This window comes from Carassius gibelio, chromosome B22, assembly GCF_023724105.1.
Source record: "Carassius gibelio isolate Cgi1373 ecotype wild population from Czech Republic chromosome B22, carGib1.2-hapl.c, whole genome shotgun sequence".
In the NCBI taxonomy this organism is placed as follows: Eukaryota; Metazoa; Chordata; class Actinopteri; order Cypriniformes; family Cyprinidae; genus Carassius; species Carassius gibelio.
The window spans coordinates 33,771,972-33,794,440 of NC_068417.1; the positions used below are offsets into that span (position 1 = coordinate 33,771,972).

The window sequence follows — 22,469 nt, forward strand, 5'->3', positions numbered from 1 at the left end:
TACATAAAAAAAAAAAAAAGCTTGTGTTGAATTGATGTCAAAAACAAAACTTTATTTGTATGTTTATTTATCTTCATAGCAAATACTTGTTTATCACTGCTCATTTGCTTTAGAGCAAAACTGGTTTTCGACATGAATTATTGAAACCTCAACGCTCTTAATTATTCAGTTTCAGCTGAAAATATATAAAATACATCACCCTGAGATGTAACACTTAACAGCCCTGCAGTAGATTTAACTTATATAATACAATATAACTGGGTCAGAAAATAACACAGTCCCATATCTCTCATTGTGCCATAACTGTTGTTGACCTCTTGTGGCTAAAGACCCCATAAAAAATCAGTTTGAATCCTGTGGCTTTTCGATCCATGCCATTTTTAGTTGTTATGCAAGTGTTGTTCTAAAAGTTGACAATGTTATTATTTAGCAGATACACTGAAATCAACTGTGTAAGATTTACTTTTATTCAGAAAGATTAAAAAAAAAAGTTATTTAAAAAAAAATAATTACTATCACATCTATATACTACTCAACTTTATTTCTTCCTGAAATACAGTTTATGGCCACTTTGGGTTGAAAATATGAATCATGTTATTCCTAACTGAATGTAATGAGATTTGATGAGAAACGTTGAGTTTTAGAATGGCATAGCAAATTAAAGTTCACAGCTGTGATGTAAACTAAATGCTATTGGCTATTCAAAAAAGGAGAGGAGCCAATCAATAAATCCCACCCAAAATTCCTGCTTCAATATGTAATTTTACAACACAAGAATCACAAAATCCACACCATTAGTCAATATGAGTTAAGTGTTCCCATCAAAGCAAGCATAATCGCCAATGGACCCAATCCTTTCAATCTCGCTCTTGTAATGGTGGTGATGGTGAAAGGGTTGTCAATGTGAGTTTAGGGTCATAATCAGAAATCCTGGAGAGACAATTCCAGGCCCCTTACTGTTAGAGAGCCATCTACTACATAACACAATAAGCACCCAAACAAACAAACCCAGTCGGAGGTCACAGCAGAGGCCTGGCCACCAGCTGTGAGCCTAATGGCCAAATTAAAACTAAACCAAGAGACTGAAATGCCACATGATAAGGCAGAGAGGAACCGCTTTGTGCACAGTTTGATCCAATTACAGACTGGGCCAAGAATGTCAGATTCCTGCTAGCTCATATGCTAACGTCCGAGTAACAGCAGGTGGAGAACGTTTGAAGTTTGGAGAAGTTAGTTTTGTTTCAGGTGATTTTAGATTGGTGAGTCACGATTCAATGACTCTTTACAAGTTTGCTCTAATAAATACACATGCTAACCTGACAATCTTATTCAGAAATTGTTTCCGTGACTAATTACTCCAATGTGGAGACAATTTACTTAGTTCTTTAGTTGTATTGAAAAATAATGGCCCATTTAACTACAACATTTCCTCAAATGAACAACATTTCCATGATTTACTATGACATAACAAATTAGTGAAACATGGCCAAGATAAGCTAAGATAAAGATAAAATAAGCTAAGATAAAATAAGGGAATAAAATAGATAAACGTGATCACAAATGTATTAAAACAAGGTAACAAATTGGTTAATTGTGATGATTTACTAAAACAATGGAACAAATCAGTGAAACGTAACCATTATTTATAACAAAGAACCAAATGAGTGAAACATTGCCGTGTTTAGTAAAACAAGGGAACCATTTAGTGAAACTTAGCTACAATTTACTGAAAAAAAGTAATGAAATTAGTGAAACATGACCACAATTTACTAAAACAGGTAAACAAATTAGTGAAACATGGCCACAATTTACTAAAACAGGTTAACAAATTAGTGAAACATGGCCACAATTTACTAAAGTGAAGAAACGAATTAGTGTAAAGTGACCACAATTTATTATAACTACGGATTGAATTAAAGAAACATGACAACTTTTTACTAAAATGATGGAACAAATTAGTGCAACGTTATCATAATTTACTAAAAAAGGCAACAAATTAGTGCAACCACAATTTATTAAAATGAGGGATTGAATTTACTGAAATTATTAAACAAAATAGTGAAATGTAGCCACAATTTACTCTAACAAAGCAACAAATTATTGAAACCCGACAACAAATTTACTAAAACAATGGAACAAATTCATGAAACGTAACCATGATTTACTAAAATTAAAGAACAAGATCTTCCCACCATCCGAATTTGCACCATGTACGCCCGTCTTTAGATAATGAAACCAATTTATGCTATTTGACCATGATTTAATAAAACAATGAACAGATTAGTACAGCATTGTCATGATTTAACTAAAACAGTGGAACTAATACAATGTGGCCACAACAAGGCAATGAATTAGTGCAACTTACCATGATTTAAGCAAAATGAGCAAACAAGTTAATACAGCCATAACACATGGCCACAAATAATTAAGTTGTGGAAGCAAATTCTTAATTTGTGGTTATATGTATTTTTTCCATGCACACTTATAAAGTAAGAAGCAAACATTTCAGATGTCTTATAAATGTCAAAGGTTCCTCTCAAACTCCAAGCTATTTAATCCATTCATTTTCTCGTTCATTTGGTAGAAGCTAGCAAAAGTAGCAAGATGTTGAAGGTTGTGTGAAAAACTGTGGATAAAGCCTTGCATGGAAAAAGAAAATACGACACCAGACTACATTAAATACAGGTTACAGATTTCCAATGTGTAGGTTCACTAGGTAATTTTGGGTTCTGACGCAAAACCCCAGTTAAGAACCATTGGTTTAACAGCACGCTTCAGCTGTTGCAAATGAAAAAACTCATCTTTAAAAGTATTTTATAGTCTAGTAGCTATACGGCAGGACTGACATTCCTATGATTATCCTTGCATCACACTCTAGCATCTCTAGGCCATTCCCTAAGTGCTCATCACATTGGAGCGCTTGGGCTGTTCCTGAAGAGATATCTTTCCTGACAGTCTGCCAGCTAGATTTCAGCACGGGTTACCTGACTGGTGAACGAGTAGCTATTGCACCACACAGCTATGGGCTCTTTTAGCCCGGGATGGTTTCCTAATAATTCAAGTAAAGATGAGAAATTAATTTCACCCTCAAGTTTTGTTTGGGGTTTGAAAGGCCTCAAGGTGTTTGACTTTTCTTAATTTTGTGAGGATGGATTAAAAACAAGGTTTCAAGGTTCATAATAGTTTGCTTCTATCTGAGGACCAAAGGGTGTGAAATATTGGTAGTGTTTCCTTACAGGCAAGAATCATTATTACTACTTGGGGGTAATGATTTGGGCATCCAGCTACTTACACCCTACACTGTAATAAAAGATATTTCAAAGTTGCAAGAAAATACTATTTCAGTTTTTCTACTTCAAAATTTAATGTTAAGTGCGTTACTTGATGTTTCTTTGTTATCGTTTGTAAAACGTTTAGTACTTTCTGACCCCCCCAACCCCACTATTGTATTTGCAATTGCATTTTCAATTTGTGAATGCATTAAATGTGACATAATCCAAACACAAATGCAAATCGTTCATTACCATTTGCATTTTTGTTTAAACGAACGCACAGTGTCTGCCAAATTAAAAATGGAAATGCAAAGTCCGTTTGCAATTGTGTTTCCCATATCTTACAAGCTAGAATATGAGTCGGTTATATTCAAATAGCAAAATTAATTACCACATTTGCCTTTTCACTTTCTCTGCACTGTGCATGTAAACTGCCAAATCTCAAATGGAATCGCAATTCCTTTTGTATTTGAATTTCCAACATCTACACGGAAACCTGTCAATCAAGTGACAGGGGTGGGGCCATTTTATTGGGCGTGTTTGCATTGGGAAGTGAAGTCACTCACAGTCGACAGTAATAAACAATTATTAATAGACGATTTTGAGGAATGTTTTGAAAAATGGAAGTAATTGGTGAAATTGTGGAGGACATTTTGACACTCGCGCAGCAAGTTGACGACAGTTCATACGTTACAGATTTCCTTTTAAGCCATTTGGTTTTGGACAGGTTAAATGAGTTTGTGGCCTTGACGAACAGCATCATCAGTATTTATGTCTTCATAACTCGTAAGATATGGGAAACACAACTGCAAAGGGACTTTGCATTTCCATTTTAAATTTGGCAGACACTGTGCGTTCTCTTAAACGAAAATGCAAATGGTAATGCGCAATTTGCATTTGGATTATGTCACATTTTATGCGTCCACAACTTGAAAATGCAATTCCAAAAACAATTAGCAATTCCTTTTGAATAATGTCCGTAATATCATTGTAGAAACTAAATAGCAAATGACTTTAAAATATTCGAATACTTTAGCAATGGCATATTTATAATAATTTATCCATACAGTAATTCGATCATATTTCTCTATGACAGAACACAAATTGACCCAAAAAGCCTTTCTTAAATTTGTCAGCTAGGAGGAGAAGCTTCAGTAACAGTCTATTGGGGATTTATTATAAATATTAATACTAATTATTAATTTATTGTAACTTATTGTATCATTATTTTTTTTTTAAACCGCTTTACTTGTGTTCTGTTTTCATTTGTGACCCGTCACGGAAACCAGTGACACAAGTCGGCAGCACAACTTTCGAGCAAAATGAGAAAGAAGCGGGGTTTTTTTTCAAAATTGGTGATTTTCGTTTTTTTGCAGAATCTGTTAGTTGATACCACAAAGAAGCCTCTCCGTGTTTGAGATAGCAGTATTGGTATATTTAAAAGTGTACATTTTGAGGTTGAAATCAGGTTGTTTGTCGGAGATTCTAGCACGCAGTAGGGGCATTTCATTGTCTGTCTGTATTTCCATTCTGGATAAGCCGGCTTTTGTTTCTTTTGTTATTGCCCCCGCCCTCCGAGGGACGCGTGGCTACTTAATATGCAGCGCTCTGGCCGGCTGTAGATCTGCGAGAATACTTTTGTTTCGTATGGGGTGAGTTTCCATAAACATCAAAGTTTGTCATTTTGTGTTCATTCTAAGAACACGTACACATTATCTCATGTTTAGTCCATGTTTAGACCTTCCCATATCTACCTATTTTTATTAGCTAGCTCATAGCTCATCAGTTGTCACAGAATTCTGTTAAAAAAGTCCTAATGCTACACAATGAAATCAATTCACCAAGTTTTATGTAGAAAACCAGCAAATAACAAATAAAATTAGCATCAATATGTACTTTTTGTTTACATAAACATTAAAATAATAACATTAAAAATGATGGCTACATTTGAAAGATTAAAGATTTTTTATAAAAAGATAAAACTCACATATTTCAGCCTCTAAATCATTTTTATAAAAGTAAAAAAAGATAAATTACTGATATTTACAATGCACATTCTCCTTTATTATTAATAGTATGCGGTCCGATTTTTCCCGTTGTGTCTATCGTTGCTATACGTCAGCTTTTTTGAGTACCTACCTTCAAATGGCCACAGCTTCTCCAAATATTATCAGATTTCCATGTGTTACACATCATTGGAAAGCTTGGAGACTACACTTTCAGAATCTGTGAATAACTCAAAATGCCCCAGAACCGACTTGTGTCCCTACTTTCCGTGATTGGTCACATTTTAACATGTTGTTCTAGTAATTTTTGTACTTAAGTAACATACTTATTTTATTTCAATTTTAAGTTTTAACTGAAGTTTTTAAAGTTGAAGTTATCATCATCTAATATTTTATTCTACTATTTATTACCTTTATTTCGATTAACAAAAAAAAAAAAAAAAAAAAAGTTATATTTACATATTTTACATATATTTTTTGTTTATATATGAACTGAATAAATGATATACATTCATTTTCCCAAACTCAAAAAAAGTGGGGACACATTTTAAACCAGCTTGGCTCATGAATATTAAACAGATGATGTAACTTTCGCCCAGTAGTGATTTGCTGAAAGGCAGTTAAGTGGGTGTTAGCTATAGGAGGATTACCGCTTATCATTTGTACATTCGTTCAATCCACTGCTGATGCAACCGGTTGGCAGAAGCTTCTTCTTGGTCTTGAAGTCTTTGTATTACAAACCTAGCTATTTTTTTGTTGTCAGAACATGGCAAAGTTAAAAGCAACTGCCAAAATATACATTTTAGAAGTAGGTCTAGTTAAATCACAGATTGTTTTGTCAGGGTGGCATGTTTAGTCTACTGAGTCCATAAATAAAAACAAGACACTTCAGATCATCAGGTTGTGTATCTGTACACCAACACTCACACACATTAGATCAAAGACACCCATCTGAATTGCTTCCAGCTTCATGTCGATCCAGAAAGGCAACATCGTTTGACTTCAAAAAGGGAAAGTTAAACGAAAAGGGAGTTTCTCGCGAGGTGCCTGTGGAAAGACAACATCCCTATATGACTGCAGCTCATGGCGATACTACATTCAATTGTTTTCATAGGTCTTTTTCAAAAAGCACAATAAAACTGTAAGTGTGATGCTTTCCCTGACGAGTGCCTTTCAAATTGTTCCATCAGTGCTGTGAAATGCAGGGGCAATTGCTCGACCCGGCAAAGCACTGCTCGACGCACTTATCAGCAAATGGCAAACAGTGCAAGCAAGCGCAAGCTGAGAGATGCTATCATAACCCCGTGGATACCTGGAAAATGCATTGCACTGTGTGACACGATTTAGATTTGCAGCGTTGCATCGCACAGATTAACTGGTGGGAGGAGTGAAGATGTAAATATGAAATTATCGAGGATAACATTTTCTGGAATGAAAAACCAGTTGTTTAGACACACAGGAAGGTGGAAATTGTTGATTTTTTTGTATTATTATTTTTTTATTTGCAGAAAAAAAAATTATTTAAGCAATTATGTTCAAACATATCTGGTCTCCCATTCAAACTCTGCTTTAGGGTTTTTATGCATGTATGTGAAATATTTCACTCAGAATGTACATTCTGTCATCATTTGGTCAGGTCATGAAAAATAAATAAAAATAAAAATAAAAATATAGGATATGCATGCTCCTCATATAAAGGCAAAATACACATCAAAAAGACCAAATGATACCAGGGTTATTTGTGTATTATTTATATACTATTGTTAATATTTTGAAAAGGGTTATTGTTGTTAGATATAACTACACAGGAAAATAAAAAATAAAACTTTACTTGAAATAAAAGTAACATTAACTGTAATTATATAATTAAATATATTAAAAGATTAATAAAACAATAAAATAAAATAATAAAATTTTGTTAATAATAAAAGTTACTTCAGCTATCTGATAAGGCAACGTTTAGTTTAGTTTAGATTAAAGTACTAAAATACAGTAAATCACTGGAAATAAAAACTAAAAGTAAAGAAAAACATAAAAAATACAATAACTTGAATTTTTAAACTTTAGCTTATATGAAATCTCATAAAAATAATCATCAGTACTAAAATAGAATTTAGTTTTAGCTTTTATTAGCTTTTATTTTACCCTTAGTTCAAGTTTTACTGCTATATTATTATTATTATTATTATTATTATATTGCAAAACATTTCCATTTTTTTTTATTTCATTGAAAAAAAAAAAAATGTTTTTACAGTATACCATTATACAAAGCAACACTGAAGTGACATGACGTGAACCTATTATTTGCCAATAACCTCACAAATTATTCACAGTTGTGCTAAAATAAAATATGACACCAGTGAATTTGAACTAATGCCACAAAAGAAACAGATATTTTGAAACATTAAAACAGATAACAGAGCTTTCATTTATGGCTGAATAAGTCCTTTAATGCGACAACAACAGGAAGCTTCCTTGTCATGGAGAGTGTAAGACCTCAAGGCCTTCTCTCCACAGAGAATCCATCTCTCTTTTTGCACCATACATGCCCCCTTCATCCACAGGGCTCTTTATATCATTAGTTTATGTCCGCTACAAAATATAACACCACAGGGCCTTTCATTTATTAATCTGGCACTTGGATGAAGCCCATGGCAGGGCTGGATGGAGAAGCGTGCCAGCTGGGTCAGTCTGTGTCCAGGCCTCTGGCTGGGTTCACAATCTCCAGTGAACAAAACGAATCGGCTCAGAAGCCTTCGGACACCGTTGTGCTAGGTTCGGTCTCCATGCGCACCAGGCGCCATCACTATCAAACGTGACACAGTTTCGAAGACACCAGTGAGATGGTTTTCTATTATTAGAGCAACATTCCTTCCATCCATTCAACTCTGAACAGGAATACACTGCAAGCGGCAAACGAACTTTGCTTGTGCGAAGCAAAAAGCTATGGAATGAACACACACTTACACAGTTTGTTTGTTTTGATCTAAAATATCCAGTGGTGTATATACATCAATTTCACTCTGTAATTTACTCAGTACTTCTTCAAAAAAAATGGTAGTTTATAGCAAAAACGGAAGTAAAAATAATAATTAAAATCAACACAAAGAGCCTGTTGTTGATGAAACATCTCTAAATGTACAGCACAGCTTCTTAAAAGAGCGTCAATAAATTTGACGCTTGAAGAATAAGTCTTAGCACCCCATCATCTGAATCACTGAACCCGCATGAAGCCAGTTAAAGTCACAAAACACTTGATGTTCCCTAAAAATCATCAGCATAAACATTTCCAAAACCGATCAATCTTACCCTCAATAGAGTCTCTTTTTGGCAGGATGGTGACGGCACCGATGGCGGCGTCCTCGAGGCCTTGAATAGGGCTGTTCTTGGCTCCCCAGCTATCAGACCCGATCCACAGGAAATGACCCACTTGATCGGCTCTTTTGCTGGCGTTAAGGATCCCCCTGCGAACATTCCCACACAGAAAACCATTACTGTGACTTCGAAGCCCTTTGTGACTCTTTAACAGCACTGGAGATGTGGGCTCGCGATTGTAATAGCATCCAGATTGAATCGTTATAGTGTATGAAATACAAAAAAAGCAATTTTCAATGGGTCTGCTTGAATGATGACATGTTGATGACATTAATCAATACCCCAAGCGGCTGAGCTTATCCAGCAAACAAGATATAAAGCCATGAAGTGCACCCTTGAGTTTTATCTAAGTAATAGCTTTCAGGCCAGTAGAGTATTGACTTGTTGTCATCGAGAACTTTCTATGTTGTTATTTTTGGAGCTCGAAAGGGAGCAATTAATTGATTGAAAATTAAATTTTCTCTAGCTCTGTCTTGCGATTTCCGTTTCCTCTTTCTCTCCTGTCAACAGCTTACCGAATGTCGTCGTCGTAAGCAAAAATAATGACCGCCCGGGCAAGATGGGTCTCCAGGAGCTGTCGGATAATCTTGTCAAAATCAGCCGGCTTGTGGTCGTGAGGGATCTTCAGGGACTGAGCGATGCAGATTCCACCTACAGAAAGAACAGAAAGAGACCCATGAGTGAAGCCGGTGAAAAAACAAAAACAAAGAACTTTTCTCTAAGGTTGCCATACAGTTCCCATTCAGTTGTTTTTGGAAATAAAAACTAATCTTTCCAGAATATTGTTGGGAGGTTTTTGTGAAAACCTACAGATGATGTATAAAAAGTGTTGCTTAAGGTGTTTTTTTTTTTTTTACCTAAAGAGAACCTATTATCTATCTAATCAGACACTAACCTTTCCAGAATGTATAAATTTTATTTTTTATTGTTTATTGACAACTTAAAACTCTCTGATGTTGATTTTTAGGTTGTATTTCTATAATTCTAAAGTAACCTTCATAGAACATTGAAAGGAGTAATTTTTTTTTGACAGCCTAAATATAACCTACACAGAACATCCTCTATTGGTTATTACATACTATTTTTATAACCATAAACCAACCTTTCCAGAATGACACAAGAATTGGGCCAATGTCTATTTAAGACCCCTGACCTAGAGGAATTTATTTCCCACAAATATGATGAATATCACATAGGAACAGCCCTGCCAAGAAAAAGTGTTAGGATTTGTCAAAATCCATCAACAGTTCTGCAGGTTTTGAATCAGACAGAAATGGAATATGTCACTCTTTCTTACCAACCATTTTCAAGACATTCACCGTTTAAATATGAATAGTCAACATGATAGACAGGATCGCTCTGCTTAGGAACGTCACAATTGCACGCTGTTTAGTAAAGATGTTAACGAAAGTGAAATACAACTTCATCTTTTTATAGTTTGCAGGTTGATGAAGACTCCAAATCTCTCTGTTGATTTATTAGACGACCAGCGTCGATATCTGAGTCAATGCCCGCTACTCTGGAGAGTCGCTTTTCTGAGCGTGGCATCAGAAGATCGGAAATGTGATAAAAAAGGACAGACATACGACATAAACCCATGGCTGTTGCTTCACTATGCTGGCTGCTCTGGAAAGAGAGGCGCTGAACTTGGCATTACTCCCTGTTTGTCTCACTGAAATCCCACAGCCGCACTCTTGTGTTCCCGTTCACTGCACATTGTACTTAGCCATGGGAATTTTCCCCATTATTGGGAATGTTCACTGGGGAAGCTCATACTGTGCTGCCATTCTGAGATAGACAAATCCCACAGAGCAGAATGAATGTCAGAATAGGGGTTGTTCATTGCGATTCAAATGCGCTTTGACACACAAATGTGAAAACACATGCTCAAATGCTAACACTATCTAGGTTTCCAATGCACTGTACAGTTTTGCTCACTAAATTCACTTTTGTATTCCAAACGCTTTGTAGATCAGTTCATGAAAATCACGAAACAACATCAGTGGCTGATTCGTTGGTTTGATTCGAACAGGCTAACTCAAGAGTATATGAAAAAGCAGAAGCAAATATAATGGAGTCATTGAAACAGTCTTGCAGTATGTTTCTTTTCATTCAGCATTTTCCCGCCTTTTTAACTTATTACTTTACATTTACTTCAGGTAAAGTCAGGTAAAAAAGATTTCTTTATTACAAAGTAGGATTTATTTTTTCTGTTTTGCACATCAGGTTGTGTGAACCTTAAAAAAATAATCATATTGTCACTGATAGATTCATTGAGTGATTCATCAGGATGATTCAAAGTAGAGTTTGTAGAATCATGTAAGGAGTATATTATTCTTTTTGACCTCCTCACATGAGTCATTTGTTCATGAATCAGAATTTTCAGCCCAATCAGATGGCAATTCATACATATTTTAAGAGGTGACTAATTCATACAAAATTTGTGTGACCTCAATCATACAAATTCATACGATTTTCAATAAATTGTTCATATTTTATGAGTTACGCAATTCATTTGAAACCTACTCCTAACACCACCCCTAAACCTACCAGTCACGGGGGTCTAGACCAAACGTACAAAATCGTATGTTTGAGGTCATATAAATTTAGACTAATTAGCCACCTCGTAAAACACGTAAGAATTGGTAGTGTTGGACTTTTCTCATTTTGGGGTATGATTCTTTTCAATCAGCTCTTTGTTTACTATTTTCCTACCTTTATAATTTATAACTTTGCGTTAATCCAGACTGGAAATTATAATTGAGATTCTTCTATTTTAAAATATGATTTATCTATATTCGTTTTGCAAATCAGTTTATAAGAAACATGAGTAAGGATAATGACACTAACAGATTCATTGGAATCATTCGAACAAAGTAACTTGGGATGACAGGATTCTTTTTGACCAGAAGTTCATATGAATCATACATGAATCAGACTTTAGTGGTCTTTTGGTATGTTTCTTTACAATTTTTATGCATTTTTAACTCATTAGATTACATCAATCAATTTATAACATTTAACTCAGCTAAAATATTTCTTAATCTTTGTTTTTGCAAATCAGTTTATGTGAATCATTAGAAAGAACAGTGAAGCTGACAGATTCAGTGACTGATTCATTAGAACAATTGACCATTTTACAAATTCAGCAATTTGACACGTGTAACAAATTCAATCTGGAAAACCAAATTCAGATGAAAACAGTATAGAAATGAGTTATACTGCACTAAAGTCAGTTAGATTTTGATAACTTGTCATTTCCTGCTGTACTGTACCATCAGATTAAACGGCTACACCATGAAAGGAAGTCCAAAATCGGAATCTTTCCGGCCTTTCGAGTTGAGTTAATGCGATTTAATTGATCTGTCAACTAATGTTAACTGACCAATTAGGATCTTCCAGAAGCATGTCACCAAATGGCAGGAGTCACTGTAAATTGACATGGACAGGCCCTGCAGACACCAATTATAATTAAATCCCTCTTAGCCATGGGATTCAATCCCAACACGCCTCGAAAAAAATACACAATACATGCTGACAATGTATGCGGCATGATTCACCAAAGCGGATACAGACTGTATTTTCCCTATACAGCACGCCATGAAATCTTTGAAATGTAATCCAGCCATTGTTTACGGTGCTCTTTGTCTTTTGTAAAACACTGTTCACCAATGCTTGCTTTCTTCTGAGTCCAGATACTTTGAAGTGTGTTGGTATGTATCATTGTTAAACCACTGCAGATCTCCGTCACTAATTTCAGTCTTAAAATATACCTATGGACAGTTTCTTAACTCAAATTCCTGTTACCATAACATAAACTCTATTGAGACCTGATTTCAAATGCCTTTATTCGTATGTACATGTGGCAGATGCTTGAATTTAAAGTGATGTACAGTACAGTTCATTCAAGCTCTACATTTGATCACGTAACCCTGGCTTTTCAAAAGCTGTGCGTTTCTGAGCTGATGCTGAGGGGGAAAACTGTAGAATACTTTGAAATGTTATAAACATGGTAAAATGTGTGAAACACAGCCCTAGTTGGAAGAAGAATATATTATTATTATTATTATTATTATTATTATTATTATTATTATTATTATTATTATTATTATTATTATTATTAATGTTAAACTTAAAAATGTTGCTTCGCCAATTAACTGAAATAAGTGAAAGCTGAAGTACTAAAATAACAAAAAAACAAAACACATAATACATGAAAACTAAACAAAAATATGCAAAAAATGCTATTGTAACAACAACAATAATAATAATAATAATAATTATTATTATTATTATTATTATTATTATTATTGTATAACATAATAGTAATGATAAATCATTGTTATTAATAATAATAATTAATTTATTAGTAGTAGTAGTAGTAGTAGTAGTAGTAGTAGTTCATACTATTAATCATGTATTGAACGGTGTTATCTTGTGTATTGCTGTTTTATTTTTTTATTTTAATATATTTTTAACGGTTAAGAACTTCGAGACATTTCTAAATAATAATAATAATTTTACATATTTAACATCTGTAATGGTTAACTGTCTAACATTACTGAATAAACCAGTACAGCTGCATTGGGTTACAGGACTAATATTCGTTTTTAAACACTGCATGCTTTCAGCTCAGAGCTCACCTTAAATTTAAGTGCTGCTGACAGGACACGCTCAAAGAGATAAAAGTGAAGAGATCTGATCAAGTAAAACCAGTTTTAGTAGCAGGACTCTGACATTTCTCAAGGCCAGTACTATTCGTGTCCATAAAGCCGGATGTCACTCTTCGCTGCTGGAGACAATCACTAACAGACTGCAGTGACCTGACCTGGATCTGGTTCCTCAAATTGCATCATCTGAAATGACCAGCGCTATCCAGGACAAACCACGAGACATAATCACTTTCTCAAAGAACTCTTGCTTTCATCCATGTTTACTCAAAGTATTTTACATTTAACAAATTGAAAAGTGAAACAAAAACAAACGTAGAGATCATATACTAACTACACAAATCTCCAAGAAAAATATCTTGATTGGGAAATTATCATTTAAATATGAAATACATTTGTAAATTAAAATGTTAAAATAAATTACAAATATCAAATAAGATCTTATTAATATTAAAACATATTAAATCATTGTAGTAGTAGTAGTAGAAATAATAATAATAATAATAATAATACATTAAAACTAATATTTTTATTTGAATAGGACAATAAAAAAGTTAATTTAAAATAAAAATGTAATTAAAAATACATAAATATAATAATACAACTTATGTAGATTAAATCTACTTACATTTACTTTTTTAAGTTTTTAGTTTTAATGCAGTCCAAAACAATATTTCTGCATGTTGCCTATTAAATTTTTTAGCGGTTTCATAAATTATTGTTATATCATATTGGACTTTTTTGGAGTTTTTATTCTTCTCCCAAAAAAAAAAAAATGTACTCTGAGAAATAATTACTGGAGTAAAACCATGACAACTTCAACCCCATTCTCAACCTATTAAAAATGGAAACACTTGTAATTGTGAATCATTTATCTACTATATATGCGTTCGGTGGTTGTGGCTTGTTTATATCAGCTTTTTCTTGGCCTACATCGCAAAATGCGATGGTGCTTTATTTCTCCCAACATGGCAAATTGGAGTGACCTACAAATGCTTGATTTACAACTTTCCAGTGCTGTTTTCTGTTCTTTCCTCACATAAAATGTAAGACAAATGAGTTTACATCAACATATTTCCAGATTCGTTCCAAACCGCCACACTAAAGCCTAAATCACGCATGTCGACGCTCTGAGAACAGCGTTTTGATGAAGAGTTTCTGGTAATTGGTTCTTTGGAGATTGTTGATGCCTCGTCTTTTCATCACGGTGCTTCAACAGCCATCAGAGACACTCAGAAAAATACATTTTTGAGATTCGAGACACTTCCCGTCATTAAGGGGTAATTTATGCTACATGAATGTGGAGAGCACTGTTTAAATCAAACAGCAAAACCACAACTGGCATCAACATGCAATCAGACGCTCGGAAGCAGGTGGTTTCACCGCTGAGATGATGAGCACCGTACTCAGGAATTTTTTTTGTTTTTTTTTGTTTTCTAGTTCAAATAACTAAACACTGTTATATAAAATTACATTAACTTAATCATAAAACAAGACTTTGCATTTTTTCCTTCTTTTGTTTTTATGACCATGTGGGCAGATATTTGCTCTTGTTTTGAACTTAAACGTATTTAATTTTGATATATTTTTTAGAAAACAAGTTGAAAAAAATTATAAAAGGGATAAGAAAAAAAATTATAATTGCATTTTCCTTTTGAAATGTTAAGCATAATCATACTTTAACTTATCACAATTTATTGAGTTTTTGGCCTGAATTAAGAGAAAATATCTATAAGTGTAAGAAAAATAATCTTATCATCAAAAGGATATGAATTAGTGTCAGACGGTCGTTGTTTTAGAAAAAGGCGCACTAACAAGGAGTGGAGATCATGTAATATTTTAATAAACAAACACACCTAGACCATTCAAATAAAAATTTATCAAAGAAAAGGGTTAACAGAATGAGCTCAAACTCAAATAGCGCAGATACTAAGGGGCAGACAGGTGATGTGGAAAACTAAAAACCAGGAACAGGTGATCTAAGTGAACGAAGATTAACTAAACAGGTGCAAACTTGAACTAAATGGGAAACAATTACTTGGCTGATATCGCCCCCTGGGGGCAGGCACCCTGACGGCTGTTGCAGGACAGGAACAGGGTGGAGAGCCTTCAGGGGTGGAACAGGCAGTTTGGGTTGTCATCGCAGATCAGGAGACTCAAGAGGCCATGGCAGATTAGGATACTCGGAAAGCCATTGTGGATCAGGAGACTCGGGAGGCCATGGTGGATCAGGAGACTCAAGAAGCCATGATGGATCAGGAGACTAGGGGAAACCATTGTGGATCAGGAGACTAAGGAAGCCAAGGCGGATAAAGAGACTCGGGAGGTAACGGCAGATCAAGAGACTCGGGAGGTCACTGTGGATCAGGAGACTCGGGAAGCCATGGTGGATCAGGAGACTTGGGAAGTCATCGTGGATCAGGAGACTAGGGAGGCTATGGTGGATCAGGAGACTAGGGGAAGCCATTGTGGATCAGGAGACTAAGGAAGCCAAGGCGGATAAAGAGACTCGGGAGGTAACGGCAGATCAAGAGACTCGGGAGGTCACTGTGGATCAGGAGACTCGGGAAGCCATGGTGGATCAGGAGACTTGGGAAGTCATCGTGGATCAGGAGACTAGGGAGGCCATGGTGGATCAGGAGACTCAGGAAGCCATGGCGGATCAAGAGACTCAGGAGGTCACTGTGGATCAGGAGACTCGGGAAGCCATGGTGGATCAGGAGACTAGGGGAAGCCATTGTGGATCAGGAGACTAGGGAGGCTTTGGTGGATCAGGAGACTAGGGGAAGCCATTGTGGATCAGGAGACTAGGGGAAGCCATTGTGGATCAGGAGACTAGGGAGGCTATGGTGGATCAGGAGACTAGGGGAAGCCATTGTGGATCAGGAGACTAGGGAGGCTATGGTGGATCAGGAGACTAGGGGAAGCCATTGTGGATCAGGAGACTAAGGAAGCCAAGGCGGATCAAGAGACTCAGGAAGCCATGGCGGATCAAGAGACTCAGGAGGTCACTGTGGATCAGGAGACTCGGGAAGCCAAGGGTGGATCAGGAGACTTGGGAAGTCATCATGGATCAGGAGACTAGGGAGGCCACGGCGGATCAGGAGACTTGGGAATCCATTGTGGTTCAGGAGACTCGAGAGGCCATGGTGGATCAGGAGACTCAGGAGGCCATGGTGGATCAGGAGACTCGGGAGGCCATGGTGGATCAGGAGACTCGGGTGGTCTTCCGTGGCCTTAGCCAGCTTGGCCTCTGGAATCTGTCTACCCCAATAAAATATGTAATGAGGACAACTAGGAAATCTGGGGGGCCACTCAGGAGGAGCGGGCTCTTGAGGGCACTTTGAAAGAGCGGGCACTGGAGGTAGCTCCGGAGGTTCAAGCACTGGAGGGTGCTCTGGAATGTGCTTACAAGGAGTCGCTCTGGAGATGAAGAATGGCTGGACAGGACGAGCAGAGAAGAAGGACAGCTTTCCAGAGCGGATTCTGGGGTGAGGATTGGAGCCGTTGGTGCGGTATGTGGGGGCTGGATGACGAGACTGAAAAAATTCCTTCACTTAGAAATCAGAACCAGTTAAGAATAGGATGAGATTAACCAGCTCGATCAGGGATAATTTCGTACTGGAAGATCGCAGCGGATCGTCTCATCGTCCAGTCCCAGCTGAAAGCACACACCAAGGACGGCGGCGTGCCAGCTGGTAAACAAGCTCAAGGAAATCCTACACATACTGCTCCAACCTCCAACCAGCCTGCCGTAAACCCCACAGCTTGTCCTCAGCCATCATCATTGTCTGTATTTATGTCCTGGATTCCATCAGGCAGTCATGGTTTTAGAAAAAAAGCACATGAAGTAGTGGAGATAACATAATCTTTAATAAACAAACACACGTAGACCATTCAAATAAACAAATCAAGGACAAGGGAGAACAGAATGGGCTCAAACTCAAATAGGGCATACAGGTCATGAGGATAACTAAAAACCAGGAACAGGTGATCTAAATGATTGAAGATTAACTAAACAGCAGCAACTAAACGGAAACCAACACTTGACAATTAGTTTATTTTTTTATGACCACATTGGCAGATTATTTACATTTTTCTTACGACATAATTCTGATGCATTTTACAGAATTAATGAGTTTTTGCTCAAACAGCAGCAATAATAAAAATGCTAATGGGGTAAAAAAAAAAAAAAAATCTAAATTATGCTTAATGCATTTTGATACATTTTTGCAGTAAAGAAGACAAGTATCTTGAATGAAAATGAAATGAGCTTTGAATTAATGCAAGGGGAAAAATCTGCTAATGAAGTATGAAAAATAATACATTTTCCTTTGAATTAAGACTCTTTCAGGTCACACTGCATTAACTCAATTCTGATACACATTTTAGGTAAATCAGACTTAATATCAAAATTAGATTAAATTAAATTAAATTAAATTAAATTTAAATTATTTAAGAATGTTTCCACATTTGTTCTTGTAAAAAATGTTTTATTTATTTATTTTCAGTGCATTTTATAGTCCCTGTTGACTTTAATAAACAAACTAAACAACACATTAATGAATGAATGAATGAATGAATGAAAATTGTCATACAAGCTGAAAACAACATCAATGTGAGTAAAAGGTGAAAATTTGGGGTGAACTATCCACTTAATGTTCTTCCAATGGATCAAGGAGAAAGTGTTTTTTTAATTAATCTGTGAGCAACATAATCCAGCATATAAATGCTATATAGTGTGAGATGGACGACTGACAGAGTTAATAAGCATATCTGTGTGATAGTAGTAAATTGAGGAGATTAAGCCTCAAAAATGAGAGCTAATCTGCTTCATGAATGAGGCTGGAGAGCGAGCAACTGGATTTCACTTACACACATTGATCTCACTCTAATCCCTCAAAAAGCCCATTTCCCACTGATCGTATCGCTGCGGTCCGGTCCGCACTGACATTTCTCTTATTTCAGGCTCTTCGTGGTTGTGTTACGGTGTGCCTTGATCCAATTAATCTCAGCTATGGCCAGTTTCCACTCAGAAACACTTAAACAATGCTTAATGCTATCGGCTGACATTTAAAGTCATGAGAAATTGTAAAATTGCATGGACATGAACCTACAGAAAAAAGAAAACAAATGATCTCTCTCTCTCTCTTTCTCTCTTTAAAAAGCATTGAGATGATGGAGGCTGCAGTCAGGGCCGTCGCCAGAACAAACCAAATGGGGGGGCATTTAATTTTCATAGGGGGGCACACTTTTTTTAATGATCTGAGACAGACCATAACATAAACCCATATTAGGCTATAACTAAAATAGACCACAATAGTCTTGTTTTGTTGAATTATTCAAATAAAATACTTCACCGTTTGATCTCAACGTCTCTGTTTATTGTCTCTTAACATTTCCAAAACCGCCAAAAATTTATTCTGAGATCGCATGCAACGCGCAGCTCAGCTGCGCAAAGGAATTGCGAATAAACAATACAATACTGTATGCTTAACTAAATGAATTGCATGATTTATATATACATATACATATACTACTTACACACAAACTGCATATTGTAATTTGAATTAATAAAACTACTAACACAAAAATAACATATTGAAAAGTCTGCTGCTGGAGACTTGCCATTGGCTGTTGTATTTGAATAATTAATGAGGTAGGTCTTTGCAAGGTTTGGTTGCTGTTTTGGGATGTTTTAACAGTCATTTATGAATATAATTAAATTTAAAATAATGTTCTGTGTAATAATGCGTTGAATAATGAATCGTCTGAATCATTTCTGAAGGTAATGTGTCATGCATTTCTAGTGTTACCGTTGTAGTGATTACTGTTCCTGTGAGCCAAGTTCTGCTGAAACAATATTATTATTGCAATTATCTAAATCAATAACATTCAATATCAATCGTCTAACTGCGCGCTCACACCGGCGGCGTCGGGAGCGTCAAAAATCGCTTTTACCGTTCTGCTCACGACGCTGCAGAAAGATTCGTGAGTGCTCAGACGCTCTGACGTAGACCGAATGCTTATTTTGTATTAAAAAACAGACTTGTTGGTCTTCTGCAGACTAACCACAAGGAGGGTAACGTTATAAGTTGATCTCATTAAATGTTGTTGTGGAAGAAATATTAAAGGGGGGTGAAATGCTATTTCATGCATACTGAGTTTTTTACACTGTTAAAGAGTTGGATTCCCATGCTAAACATGGACAAAGTTTAAAAAATTAAGTTGTACATTTGAAGGAGTATTTTTGTTCCCAAAATACTCCTTCCGGTTTGTCACAAGTTTCGGAAAGTTTTTTTCGCGTATGGCTCTGTGTGACGTTAGATGGAGCGGAATTTCCTTATATGGGTCCTGACGCACTTCTGCCGGAAAAGCGCGCGCTCCCGTATAGCGAGGCTGAGCAGCACAGACATTTCACTGATCAGAGCGAGAGCGTCACGAAAAGTCACAAAAGAAGTGTGTTTTTGGTTGCCAGGGCAAGACAACCCTGCACAGATTACCAAAAAAAAAAAAAAAAACAGCATTAAGGGACCAGTGGATGGAGTTTATTTTTACAGGAAAAAGGGTCACGATCGTGTGTTGGAACCGGAGGCGGTGAGTAAAACTGCTTCAAATATCTCTGCCTCCTTGTTAGTGCGTCCCCTCCCATGCCGGAGACCCGGGTTCGAGCCCCGCTCGGAGCGAGTCGTTGCTGCTGCTGCTTTCGTTCAGTTTCAGCCTCTGGATCTGATTCTGGATCATAAATAAACGGCTGAATCTGACTGTAAGCCATGGTTTGTTTTGGATGATGGGTTTTCCCTCACGGTAATGTCACAGCTTCCACATGCTCTCAACGCAAAAGCCTATTCGCGCTCGTGATTCTTTAGCTCCGCCCACACGTCACGCCTCCAGTCGGTCGTGTTTTTCCGGCAAAAATCGGTACAGACTATCTTTCTCTTATGAATATAATAAAACTAAAGACTTTCTGGATTTATGAAGGATGCAGTACTACTCTATATGTACTCAAGATTAACAGGATATTGAGTGAAAAAGAGCATTTCACCCCTCCTTTAAGATCCTTTACTTAAAATGAACGATCTCAGACACCTTGGTCCACGTATCACTTTTAATTATTTTTTTATGTCCCTGTACGCAAACAGGGACACATCATAGACTACTGCAAACGCGAAACAGCAGTAATCAACCTGTCCTCTATTTTGCTTGGGAACTAATGTGATCGGAGCTGCGTCCTCTGGAATCCTCTCAAGCGGTTGACTTCTACGTTCCGATTAGTTGCTGCCCAACCACGTCATAGCTCATTACCATAAAGTTGCCTTGATTTAAACTCTGCTCGACGCTCTCAAAGGCCAAGTCGCGCCGCGCCGCTCCTCGCCGCTGGTTTACATTGAAAATGAACGACTTCCGTTCACTTTGACGCTATCGACGCAGGCGGTGTGAATGCACAGTAATGCAAGTTTGGTTAATTGTTCTGTGCGTTACGTTTAGAGGGGCAAAAAAAGTCATTTGGGGGGGCACTGCCCTTGACGACGGGCCTGGCTGCAGTATGTGATTACATAAAGCATTGGAAAACAATGCTTAATGCTAATAAATATGCAACTAATCATACAATCTTGCACAGTGATTTTAGTAAATAAATAAACAGTAGAAGCATTTTTGTCGTTGATGTCAAATTATCTGCATCCGACCAAATTCTATGCAAATTGATACAAATTAATCAAATAAATACCTTAATGATTTTTTTAAGGCAGATTTGTTTACTTTAATACAATTAATAATTGTGTTACTGAGTTAGGTCACAATCTAAACATTTCTCACAAAAAAAATGAAAACAGAGAAATTTATTAAATTAAAAATAAAAATAAATTTTATAATGGCCAAATGATACCTTGTGAAAAATAATTATGCTTAATTTAAATAAATAAATAAATAAATACGACTGCAAATAATATAATATTGTTGGAACAGAAGGCCATATTTCTTAATTCACTTAAATGCATCTTTAAAAACTGCACTTCGTAATAATGTCAGGTTTTCAAAGTAAATTTTTTTTCACCCTTTAAAGAAGTACATTTGTTTTGATGTGCTAACATAATGAAGCACATGTAAAGTATTAGATTACAATTATAAAATGAGATTAAAAACACTTTATAATAATGTTCAGTTGTAAGTTATTAATAAGTAATTAGTTAATGATGAACTAATCATTTACAAAGCATGACTATGCATTCCTAAATGATTAGTAAGTGATATATTAATATCACTAATATTAATTTTTTTTGTGTCTGTTTTATAAATTAAGTTATAAATCATTTACAAATGATTAGATGATGATAACTAATCATTTATAATTAATTGCATTATAAATACGTAAATACAATATATTGTTATTTATTTTCAGTTAACAAACAATTAATAAAAAAATACTTTCAGTTTACAATTAAGAACTTTTACATACTTTTAAAGTACGTTATTTCCATATTTAAAAGTATGTTAAAGTGTACCATATGGGCAACTTACCATTATCTTTCAACCCACCCTTTGTTTGGAGCCAGAAAAATAAGGCTCTGAATAAATAAACAATTGCATAATTATATATTGGTAAGACTTTGCTCCTATCTTTTTGTAAGTAGCTAGTTCCCTTTCAAGGGAACTTCGAACTGCGTCCTTTAGGGGGTGCTATGGGGAACCACTCGTCATGACCCGTGTCTGAAGCATACTTTGAAAAAACACCAACTTGTTGGCCGGCGACAGCCTCTGACGTCATTACCGGCATGACTATAAATCAGCGCCAAGAGAACACATCATCCTCTTCTTCGTCTTCACTGACTGTTTTGTTTTAAGCGTACATCTGAGAAAACGACCACGTTAAGCAATTGTTTTTCTGTTCATCATAGCATCCACTAGCAAGGCGTTTAGACAGAGTGTACATCCATGTCTGCCTTATTTGACACCTGATGACAGCACACACCACACACAGTCTTTGCTTGTCTTGTTTCGGTGAAGAGCACGCGCGAGGTGTCCTTGAGGGGGTGAGCTCCGCTCTCATCTGTCTCTTTTCTTTCTCTACCCCGGGGCTCGAGGCCCTAACAAATAAAAATTGGGTTTATAGCTTAGTACTTTGGCCGTAAGGGATAATTTCATGG

At 36.2% G+C, this 22,469-nt stretch overlaps 1 protein-coding gene across 2 annotated transcripts in view; it reads right to left on the reverse strand.

Annotated features, from left to right (window-relative positions):
* The window catches only part of LOC127988290 (metabotropic glutamate receptor 7), a 192,440-nt gene that overhangs the window by 91,886 nt on the left and 78,085 nt on the right, over positions 1-22,469 (reverse strand). For both annotated transcript variants that reach the window (XM_052590951.1, XM_052590950.1), the window contains exons 3-4: positions 9,169-9,304; positions 8,588-8,742 (exon numbers count right to left, since the gene is read on the reverse strand). In XM_052590951.1, the coding sequence (XP_052446911.1) occupies positions 8,588-8,742; positions 9,169-9,304 (291 nt within the window). The remainder of the gene's footprint in view (positions 1-8,587; positions 8,743-9,168; positions 9,305-22,469) is intronic.